Raw genomic sequence first — 11,500 nt, 5'->3', positions numbered from 1 at the left:
TGTGTGTGTGTGTGTGTGTGTGTGTGTGTGTGTGTGTCTATGTGTGCGCGCCCGTGTGTCAGAAATGGGAAGCCAGTATCTGTACATTTGTAATTACAGTCAGGAAATGTTTATTCATGTTTGATTGGGTGGGACCAGCTGGGACTTTGGGTACATTTAAACAAACTATTTCAACATCCTGTTTAAAGTCGCTTTCAGGAGGAGTGGAGGGAGGGAAGAAATTCTCTCTGAGGTGGACTATCGGCCACTTATGTAACACGAAATTTTGAGGCCTCTTTAAACTGATAACAGAGGGGAGAAAAGAGCCCAAGGTTGGCTTTAAATATACATGGCATGAATGTGACATGTTTTGGTGAATGGCCAAATTAATTTTTTTAATCAGTTCCGATCCAACTAAAGAAAAGCAACAATACTCTACAGACAGTATAACGCTTCATTGTGGAAGGTCCCTAAAACTCAGTAGCAATCCTGATTTCATGGCAGTTAAAAAGGATTTAAAAGTGTATTAGTATAGTAACATATACCCACTGCTAGTCAGGACCCTTTTGCATCACATTTTAATGGACTTTGTACCTGCTTACAATCAGTTTTAGACTTGTTAGGCAGTGCTACACAACACAACACAAAATAAGGTATAGCATCTACATAGGGACAGAGGTTGGTAAGCTAAGAAGACATGATTTTCAAATGTTGTTTAATTAAGTCTATATCCAATTTAATCATTTAAACTGCAATCTCAGCAGGTCAGCAGACCATAATATTTACTAACATCTGGTACCCTTATCATACCCTTAGATATGGTCAGCGTTGACATATTTCATATAGAGCGTAATATTTTAGCTCTTGTAGACTTCATATAGTTGCTACACAACTGCAAACTGTTTTGAAGTCGAAGGAGTTCCATCGTATCTGTTATACTAACCTGCCTACTGGAAATAATGATAGCACATTAACTCTTTCACGCATAGTGGTCACTACAGTGGCTATTCAAAGGCTGTTTTCTTGCATTTGTGCCAGTGTTGATTGTATACTTGCACATCAACCAGTACATTGGACAGTGATGTGTCCCTCCATACCAAATTCATAATTCAGATATGTAAAAAAAACTCATGTTTAAAAAAATGAAGTTCAAAAATCTTTTTTTCATGCCTGAAGATGAATAAAAATACTTAAGAAAAAAAAAATCCTGATTTAGGTTGTCATAATTCATGCATGAAAGGGTTAAAATGGTCTTATGAAGTATCTGTATATGAGAAGAAGAAAAGTTCGCAGTCATCTGCAAAATACCTGCTAATGTACAATTTTTGCATCCGAACAAAATTGGACTTCTTTGTCGTCTAGATTCAGCGACTCTCATTAAAGAACAATCAAGTCTTTCAAGCTGTGTAACTGCATTCAGTTAAATTTAATTCAGTTCAGCTTTTAATAAAATATAGCACAAATTTACAGTATATGTCAGCGCAAGGCACTTTACATCATAAGATGCTACAAGATTAGAAAGAACACCTAATAATTGTATGATTCCCTAATGAGCAAGCAATGGGCCACAATGGGAAGGAAAACTCCCTTTTAACAGGAAGAAATGGTGGTGTATGGCACTGGGATTGGCACAAGCAGGTTCATCAATGGGTACTGATTTTTTTGTTCCCCATTTTTCCCCATTTAACTGTGGAAAGTCAAAAGTTGTGATCAAGATAAAAATTTGAGAAACAGGTAGTTTCTCCATCTAGCAACGACCCTCACCCTTGGGAAGCTTAGCACTTGAAATATAAATTATTTGTATTTTTTATTTTAAAAAAGGGGAACCAGAGGAAGGTTAATGTATATTGGTAGAAAGGAAGCATACAGTTGGTGACAGACTGTTGTTTTGTTTGAGCTGCAATGGTTAAAATGGAATTGCCATATCTGGTTAATATTGCTATCAGTAGAGAAATAAATCTGTGCACTGTTTTATAAATTTCCAACATTTTGAATTGAATTGAAGTTACCACAGTGTTTCCAAGTGTCTAAAATTCAAGTGGGAAGAATCATTGAGAAATTCAAAGAGAGCCACACAGTACAGAACAAGCCTGGCAGAGGTAAGAAGTCAAAGTGAGAAAGTATCTAAAGACCCCAGAACAGCCTACCTTCAAATTTTTTCACTTACTAAGAAATTTCACTTCTGCAGAAGAAACACCCTCAAACCAGGCTGAAGGTGAAGCACAACCTGGAGAAAGATTATGGTGAAGATCTGCCTCCAAAAGATTAATAGGAAGGTTACTGACTGGCCTGCATGACGCCCCGACTTGAATCCCAGTGAAATTTTTGAGGTGAACTGAAGATCAAGGTCTGTGCAGGAAGACCAGCAAATCTAGAGAAGTTTGAAAGGTTCGCCAGAGCAAAATAGTCTGGGAGTACTCGGGAGAGAAGGATGTGAGACTACAACAAATGATTGCACTACAACATAACTGTCTATTAGTATCACAGGGCCTAATCATTTTGACGCTGGTAGTTTTCGATTTTTCTCAGATTCATTTTGCTTCTGTGCAAATGTAAGCATCCAAAATAAAACCAGGATGTTTGGAAAAGCTGTGCTCTATTTAACATCGCTTGGGAAATACTTTTAAAAAAATCATATTTGGAGGCTAATAATTATGTCCTCATCTGTAAAGTGGGTTGGGAAAACTGGGGCAAAGCGGTCAAAAAACCTGAAAACTTGTTTAGTCTCTCATTTTAGATTTAAGAAACAAGAGGCTTTTTTATGCCATAAACTTTTTCAATTCTCTGGCTTAATGATGCTCTCATAAATGTCTGTTGTCCTTATGTATTTGTTTACTTTAGCCCATTAGACATTTACAGTCGCTTACAAACCTGCAAAGACTGAGTTGCACCTGACAGGTCGATTGTGTCACATTCGCTGTCTATTCCGAGACTATAAACCAAGACCAACTGCTTTTTTAAGGTATTAGAAAAATGTTCCAGCTTTTTGAAATGTTCGAAACAACAAATCAAGATGTGTCTTTCTTTTAGAGTGACGACTACCTTCAAAATTTTTCACTAGTTCAGGATCAGCAACTCAACACTCTGTCTCTTAAAGTGCAGTCCAAAGCTCTCAAGATGTGTTGCAAGGCAGGCAACATAGACAATGACTAAGAATTAATGTATCCTGTGGCCAGTTATGAACACTCATTATGGCCAAACATACAGACAGTTTTTTAGGTAAGCATGCCCCAAATATCCAGATGGCGACAGGTTTGACGTGCATCTGATGAGTTAATGGAGCAGGTGCTGTATAAAGCCAAAGATGTTCAATGTTCGTGCTTAATCACTGTTCCAATGCTAATAAGGAGAACTCAGTGGGTGTGAGACAATCATAAAATTTCTACTTCTTCTTTGCTGTTGTCTTTTTTAAATAACAAAGGGTAGAACATGCACAATCATTGTCATGCTTAAACCCATTCACAGCTAAATGCATTGGAGAGGAAACTGCGGTTGTTTGTGCAGCTAGCTCCACAGTTTTAGGTACATGCAAGAAACAGAACTTTGTTTGCTCTCAATGTAATGAAACACACACATAGAAATGCTTTTGTCTTTGTTCTACAGAGTTTACAGGATAAATTGGTTTTGGTTTTTTTTTACCTTTCCACGTGCACATATTCTGTTTACATACTTCCTGTGTCTCAGATTCAGTCTTTGTCGCTCTTTACAAATCCTATATACGCCTCACAGCCGGGGGTCTCCTTTAATGTGGTGGAAACACAGAAGCTTCAGATCTGTAGCTCTGTGTCACCTTAACAGCTAACGATGTGAACCCTGAGGCCTCACACAATGGCTCTGACGGGCTCCTCCTTGTTTCTTATATACCCAGCTGTTTATATCACAGCACCCTCACTGCACATACTCTCTCTCTCTCTTATTTCCTATATGAAGAAAGCGAGCTGGAATTCAGGAAGGAGGCCGTTTGTTTCCCCACGGAGCCCATTTTCATTACCAAGAGAATAGGGCTCAGAGGGCGTGGTCTACAGCAGTGTGTGTGTTGTTTTTCGCCTCTGTATGTGTGTGTATCACAGGAAGGGGTTCTATGGAAGTAGGGACAATTAGTGGTTGTCACATAGCAATCTGTATTGTTTTTCTTTCTCTACTCAGGGAAATTTGAGACAAAATCCAAAGTGTCTTGTGTTTTTAAAAATGGGTTAAATTTACAACTAAGATTTTCTCTCTGATTAATAAACAGTTCGTGTTCCATTTATTGTTTTCTTCTAATGTCTTGATTTAGGCAGATGTGATATGAAAAAATTGTGAAAAACAGAATGTTTGAACAGCTGGTGGGCGGGGCTGCTGTGCTCAGCCAGAGCTGTGTACCTGTGATGATCATATGAGAGACTCCAGGATATCATATAGAATCAAGAGCAGAACAACGGTTTGAAAATGGAACTTTTGGCTTACAGCGGTTCTTCGTACATACAGCGACCTCATTATTCGAAACGTTTGAAACATATTTAAAATGAACATCCGCCAGTGTAATGGTTTTCATTAGACAGAATATAAAGAAAAGAATAATAGGTTCCTTTTAAGTTTCCAAAAAATATGTAACAGAAGATTTAACAGTTAACTGTAAACGATTTCTGCGTAGTTCCCAAAACTCAATTAATCTAAAGTTTTGAAAATATTCAAAAGCAAGTGTATACAATGTATTTTTTTTAATGACTGTATATGATTTATGAGTTTAAATTATTTATTGTTAATGGATAAATGTAAAAGCATTAGCTTAAAATCAAGGATCTTAAAAGAGGAAGTGCTGCTCTGTTATTGCCATGTTTCATTCACAAAATTACCAACATCAGTGAGTTATGTTGATATTTTTGACATTTTCGAATTGAAATATTTACACAGTTACTGAATAAAGTTCTTTTTCACTGTCTTCCCGCAGGACCGCTTGTTCTTTGTGATGGAATATGTTAATGGAGGAGACCTGATGTTTCAGATCCAGCGATCGAGGAAGTTCGATGAGGCACGATCTCGTTTTTACGCCGCCGAGGTCACATCTGCCCTGATGTTCCTGCACCGACACGGAGTCATTTACAGGTAACCGTGATGTGCTTGTTCGATTAACAGGAGACATAAGAGAATTTCTGAAAAAAATCAAAGAATGAAGAAAACTGCAGCAAAGCCTTCCTTTCCTGAAATGTACATTGGTCTGAGTAGGTGTCAGAGCGCCCATGTTCTAACAACACATAACATGTTTCCATTGTTTGGACAGTCATTCAGGGGTGGGTGATTCACAGAATCACTGAGCACGTAATTTGTGAACTTTGTTGTCAAACTGCTCAGTGGCTGCACATCATTCTGCTGGTTTGAAAGTTTCTGAATGCACGAACCATAAAAGGTGGAGTGGTAGGTTTGAAAATATATTTAAGAACCTTTAAATATGTACTTTTGAGTTTCCAAGGTGGAAAACACAAATGACCAAATACTTTACAACTATTGCTTTGCTTTAATACATATGCAGCACAGTAATTAAAAAACATAAAATCTTGTTAAAGTAATATTTTTCCTCTGTGCCAAATGTAGTTTTATCTGTTTACTGATAGTGGCTTTGGGGCAAGAACCAGTCCTTTTCAAATTTTGCTATACGGTGCTAGGTAACCATTTAATTTGACAAAAATGCTGCATAACATCTCTTCTGTGCAGTTTGCATGCTGTCACCATGCTTAATCTGGTTTACCTTTCTATTATTATTTTGTCATTGCCCTTGGCTAAGGCAATAGCATTTGTCCGAAGTTGGTACATCAGCACTGCAGTGCAGCAGTTTGTAATGCTTAAAGTCAGAGAATGAATGGAGAATCAACAACTGCAAACTTTATACAGTTTGTCCTGAACATTTTCTAAACACTTTAGCAACAACAATTTATTTATTGTAGAGTCATTTATTGCATGATTTATCAGCCAGTGATGGCGATGCTGGTAGCTGCATCCACCCCTGTATGTAGAAGTGTGTTCCAGTAAGTCTATCGAATATATTATCTGTTCTGAATGTATTTTCTGAGTAAATACTGGGTGGATGAAAAAAACCCCCACTTTGGTGTGTTTGAGAATAATAGTAAAGCCGTGATTCTCTTCAAACTCAAAATCTTGGTAACTATTTGTTAAATACCAAGATGTTTGCATTGCAAAAACCTAAAAAAATATAAAAATATGGAAACTCTAGGACAGGGAAAAATTTAAATAACTGATTTTTGGTAGTCTCAGTTATATTCACCAGCTATGTTTGACCAGTGTTTGATTGTTTTTTTCTAACTTCTTTCCGTTCAAGCTAAACTCAAGTTTAGTTCAGGCATCATCAGTCTTGGGCTGCACATTGTTAGCTTTGCAAACAACCACAGAAAATCTTAATTTTCCAACACAAAGCCCTATTAAGATAGAAAGTGATTCACTCAGTGGGGGTTGCTTTGTAGCTGACAGTTGGTAACTAGTGCACAATCATTTAGGTAGATAACTCTCTAATGGATTTATTTCTCAGTCACATGTAAATCAGTGGTTTTCCTACTGATAGCTGCTTCAGTCATTTGCCTCACTTCGTGTTGCTAACGAATACTTTACCCGGTGATGGCAAGTGAATGTTTGGGTTTCTATACCACTGCTAGTTGGTTCTGTGGAGGATGGACACCCTTTAAGAAAAAACATCCTCAAGCTTCATCAGCTGATTTACAGTAGGTGTAGAACAATTAAGCCAAATATGTGAGTGTAGTTAAACTTCATCCAGGCATGTTGAGTGGCACTTATGTCAGGTTGGTTTGGATCCTTCAGAACACCGACTGAGAGAGGAACAGCTCGTTTTAACACAGTGTTGCTTGTTGTCGAGTACTCACAGAGTGTTCTTGTGTTTGGTCATGACCCTGGAAGTGCTCTGCGTTCATACGTGTGCTGAGATTACCTCATTGTCCTTTTGCTCCAGGTATTTTCTGTCTGCATGGATCCATTCAGTCATAATATCATTGTCAACCAATAAGAAACACACAATTGGTCCTAAAAAATCCACACAACTTGAATCATAACACCATTGTGATGGATAGAGACTCAGAGACGATTTTGGTTGTTTGATCCAAAAATATCACTGATGGAAGAAAAGCATGTTGTTCTCTCTGCTGTTTTCCCGGATGAATGTGAACTTTAATTTGCTGTTTAGAGTCTCTCATCATGCAACCTGTGCATGAGTTTGCATGTGTTTATGTCGTACCATCTGTGGCATGTTAGCAGAGAGAATTTTTGTTTATGGCTTTAAGTTTCCAATTCCCTGACACCTGTATGATCCTCCCAACAGCAAAATATTTAAAACACATAAACAAGCACACATCTATACCTACAGGCTTGTTGATATAAAACATTTTCCTTAGTTGAAACCTCATGTCAGTCCTCACAGCAGTCTGTCCAGCCTGAATCTAGACTAACAACCAGGTCTCTTTGAATGGTGCCGTGAAAAAAAAACCTGTTGAAATGTTCTGTTGTATGTTAGAAAATACACTCACTGTAAGAATCCAGAAAGAATAAATATATATATCTGTATACTACAAGCGTCATTCACCCATAATTTTACCTCCTGAAGCACAGCAGCCTCCATGTGCCCCTTCCTTTTTTAAACATTTCCACATGTCATCCTTGTCTGAGACCATATTTGAAAATATCATGTCCATATACTTGATCTTTTTTAAGAAAATGTCCTGCAACTTTCAATACTCCCACTTTCTAAACATATTTACATGTACTTTTCATTAAGAATTGATAAATACTTTTATCATTAGAAATGAAATGTCTCTAACTTGATGATGACAAAATTCTGACATGTTTGCTTCAAACATCTCAGGCCAGTTTCTTATTAGTTAATTTAATTTAAAGATTGAGGCACATCTCTGATATTCATATTTCATCTATAAGCCAAACAAGTTTTTTTTCTCACTGTTATCTTAAAAGTTGATTGTTCCACAGCAGAAAAGATCAGTGCAGCAAGAGAAAAACAAATAATATTTAAAAATGTTAAATTCTGACGGGTCAGAGTTGAGTGGAAGGTTTTGCATACATGGAAGATGTATGCAAAAGTGGTCAAAATTGAACCCTAGAAGGCTATGTGAAATCAGGCAGACTGTCAAAACCTTCACAGTGTGGAGACTGTCAAGGTCTTAGGTTGTTCCTGTCAATGATAGAGAAAGAATACCACAACAGCTTTGACCTATCTGAAAAGAATTACATAGCCCTGATTATTCCACCCCGCCAAGGTTGGCCAAAGAGTACTGGGATAGTAGTAAGTTTCTATTCAGTTTCAGATTCACCCTGTTTTGCTATGTGATGAACTCTACAAACTGAGCAGAACAATGAAAACTGTTTCATTGTTTTGTCTATTCTCAAAAAAAGTCTCAAGAAAAGATAAGTACACTGGCTACTTTTACTTGTCTTGTTTATAGGCTGGCTGCGGGTTCTTAAAAATCTTAAACACACATTTACTGATAAAAGAGTTTGTATGAATTCTGCCAGCACAAACATTTCAGAACTGAATGCTACTATTTTTGACCCCTCGACACATTTAGATCACACAGTGCAACGGCACTGTTAAGAGTGTGCTATTTTTGGAGTGGGCGAGAAGATTGGACGAAATGTAAAAAAAGCTGTTTGCCAACTAACAAAAAACAAAATGCTTGGTAGTTGACAGGAAAAAGGACAGATGTGAGATTTGCGAGGAAAACTATACTTTCAGTCTTGGTAGTTGTTTGCTTATCAAACTTAGGACAATACGGTGACATTAGCAATCAGGATAATTTGTACAATTTACCAAATAATTGCATTTTACCTTGTTATTCTGAACCAATACCTACGGGTTAAGGAAGTTGTGTAAAAATTATAGTTTTCCATGTAGGTCTGTGAAAAACTGAGTAAAGCCTTACTGCTTCCATAGAAGAGGATAGATAACTGTAGGCTGCTGTAGGAGGCCACAGTCTTTACAGGGATTGATGTACAAGCAGATTCACCAGAAGATCAGACCATTTAATCCTGATTCTGAACCTAAAAGCCACATATCAGACTCTACAGGCCTCAGTCAGCATACTGAATACTAAAGCTGACCACACAATTAGAAAAAGACTGAACAACTATGGCTTGTTTGAAAGGGGTGCCAAATATCTCTCTTCAAGTGGAGATGTTTGGCCATAAGCCTTAGCACTACTTCAGCTGAAAACTCAACACAGCATATCAGGATAAACACCTCGTGTCGACACCTCGGGTGATGATTTGGGCTCGCTTTCTAGCCACAGGACCTGGGGACCTTGCAATTAAGTTGACCACAGACATTCAGGCTTCGCTCACCACCTAGAGTCAAATGTGAGATTATCTGTCTGATAGCTAAATGCTTGGCTCAAATTGGCTCAAGCAACACAACAATGGTCCCAAGCACAGCAGCAAATTTATAACAGAATGGCCAAAAAAGAAAAGTTGTCCCTGTGGCCCAGTCAAAGTCCAGACCTCAACCCGACTGAAATATTGTGGGTCGACCTTAAGTGAGCTGTATATAAATGAATGGCTGCAAATGTTGGTTAACTGTTGCAAAGAAGAGTGGGCCAAAAGTCCTCCACGACAATTTTTCAAAGGACTGCATAGAGTCCTGTGAAAACCTTCTTTCTCACGACGTGAAAGTATTTAAACCTGTAAGCATCATGTCAGAGCAGGCACAACAGTTTTATGTAAATTAACAGTCAATGAGACCAGTGACTATCCAGTAATCGGTGCAGCTCTACAAAGTTACCGTAACTTCTAAGCCTATCAAAGGGATGAACATGAGCTAATGCCAGTCTAAACTAAAATAGCAGCCTGGTGATGCACTTTCAGCTTACTCTAAAAAAAACTTCTCATTGAACCCAAACTTTTTGATATTGTTAAAGATACCTGGTAAATACAGCAGTTGTTCACAAATAAGCAGGTACCCTGGCTGGTTATGATGTGAGAACCTCCAAAAACTCTAAGCCTTTAATAGTCTAATTAACTGGTTCCAGTCTTGGCATTAAACATTGGGCCTATTATTAAGAGCAAAAAGAACCACCACTGTTTTGGAAATGTCTCTGAGTTGTTCCAAAACATGTCCCTAAAATAAAAAAAATGCCTCTGTTAAAATGATATATCAGTTATTACAATAACAAATACTGCATTAACATGAGATGTGGCTGTTTTGGTTGCAGCTTATCCCGGGGCTGCTGGTTGTGTGTATGTGCACGTTTACTGTTGTGACTTTTTATTGTCCATGTGTCTGCCCTTCAAAGCCATGAATACAAAGTGATGGGATGAAATCCTCATGCACAAACACACAAAAACACAGTGTGAGCAGAACATGGCTGGGAATTTGCTCGTTTGCCCAGAAATTAAAGGTCAGTTCACGCCAGAGATGATGGTAAACTCCATTTGCACAATGCACATTCTTCCTGCAATCACCCACCTAAAATTCTTGTTATCTGCCCTTTCAGTCTTTTGGTTTCATTTCCAGAAACCTACCAAGCATGTGTTTTTTGGGGAAGTTCTTCTTCAACACCCCTCTAAAAATTACTCAAAAAGTCATAACTATCAGATGAATATGTGCAGGATAATAATGGTTGCAGGAAACTGCTTTAAACATTCTTACTTTGTATGAATTCTGTTTTTTTGTTGCTCCAACAGCTCATTTCTGCCAGAGGGTTTAATAAAGTCTCATTTTGTTTTAGCTGATCACAATATTGCCAGGTATGTTTTCTTTGTTTTGCTCTTCAGACAGACAGGATGAAATATGACTGAGTCAAAGGAGCAATAGAACAGAAAACTTTTTTGTCACTTTTAGTGCATCTACTGAAATAAAACTTTTTTCCCTTGAAATCCTAACAAATCTTAGTGTCTGACGTGTTATTTAGTTTATATTTACAGTATTTTATGTGTCAGTAAAGCATTAATAAAACTAAATATAGAAGATTTTAGTTGAAAATGTAAAATCAGATGTGCTTTGAAGGAAAAATATTCATTTCAAATGAAAGAATAGGATAAAAAAGAACAAGAAATAAATCATTAGCCAATAAGCATACCACAAATAATCATCTCTAAGACATGATATGAAGAAAACTTTAAAAAAAATTGATTGTAACCCAGTGACTGAGAACCTCAACTCACCAGGAAAGTGTGTGTTCGACTCAGGACTGAAAGTCTTTTTATAGCCATTTTTAAAAAAAAGCTAATGTAAGGCACTTGAACACTAACATCCCTTTTTAAAACCTGGAAGCTACATCCATCTCTTATGCAGTCTTTTTTTACATTGAAATACAACAAAAAATATAACAGTACCTGCTGGGTGCTAAAGATAAGCCAGTTACAGCTGTGTTTCCCAACCAGGGGTACACGGAGAATAATTGTGTATATTTGAACAAGTAATGGATTAAATGGATTATGTCACCTATTCACTGAAGCCTTTGACCTTTTGCTCTGTGTGTGTGTGTGTGTGTGTGTGTGTGTGTGTGTGTGTGTG

General features: G+C 37.5%; 1 protein-coding gene across 1 annotated transcript in view; it reads left to right on the top strand.

Annotated features, from left to right (window-relative positions):
- LOC102200124 (protein kinase C epsilon type-like) overlaps positions 1-11,500 on the top strand; it is an 85,093-nt gene that overhangs the window by 61,648 nt on the left and 11,945 nt on the right. Inside the window, exon 11 of the mRNA XM_013913003.1 lies at positions 4,910-5,064. Within this exon, the coding sequence (XP_013768457.1) occupies positions 4,910-5,064 (155 nt within the window). The remainder of the gene's footprint in view (positions 1-4,909; positions 5,065-11,500) is intronic.

The sequence above is a fragment of the Pundamilia nyererei genome, unplaced genomic scaffold (assembly GCF_000239375.1).
Source record: "Pundamilia nyererei isolate P.nyererei 1_Seehausen unplaced genomic scaffold, PunNye1.0 scaffold00111, whole genome shotgun sequence".
Classification (NCBI taxonomy): domain Eukaryota; kingdom Metazoa; phylum Chordata; class Actinopteri; order Cichliformes; family Cichlidae; genus Pundamilia; species Pundamilia nyererei.
The sequence above is the reverse complement of the archived record's forward strand: the minus strand, read 5'-3'. Positions and strand labels throughout refer to the sequence as shown.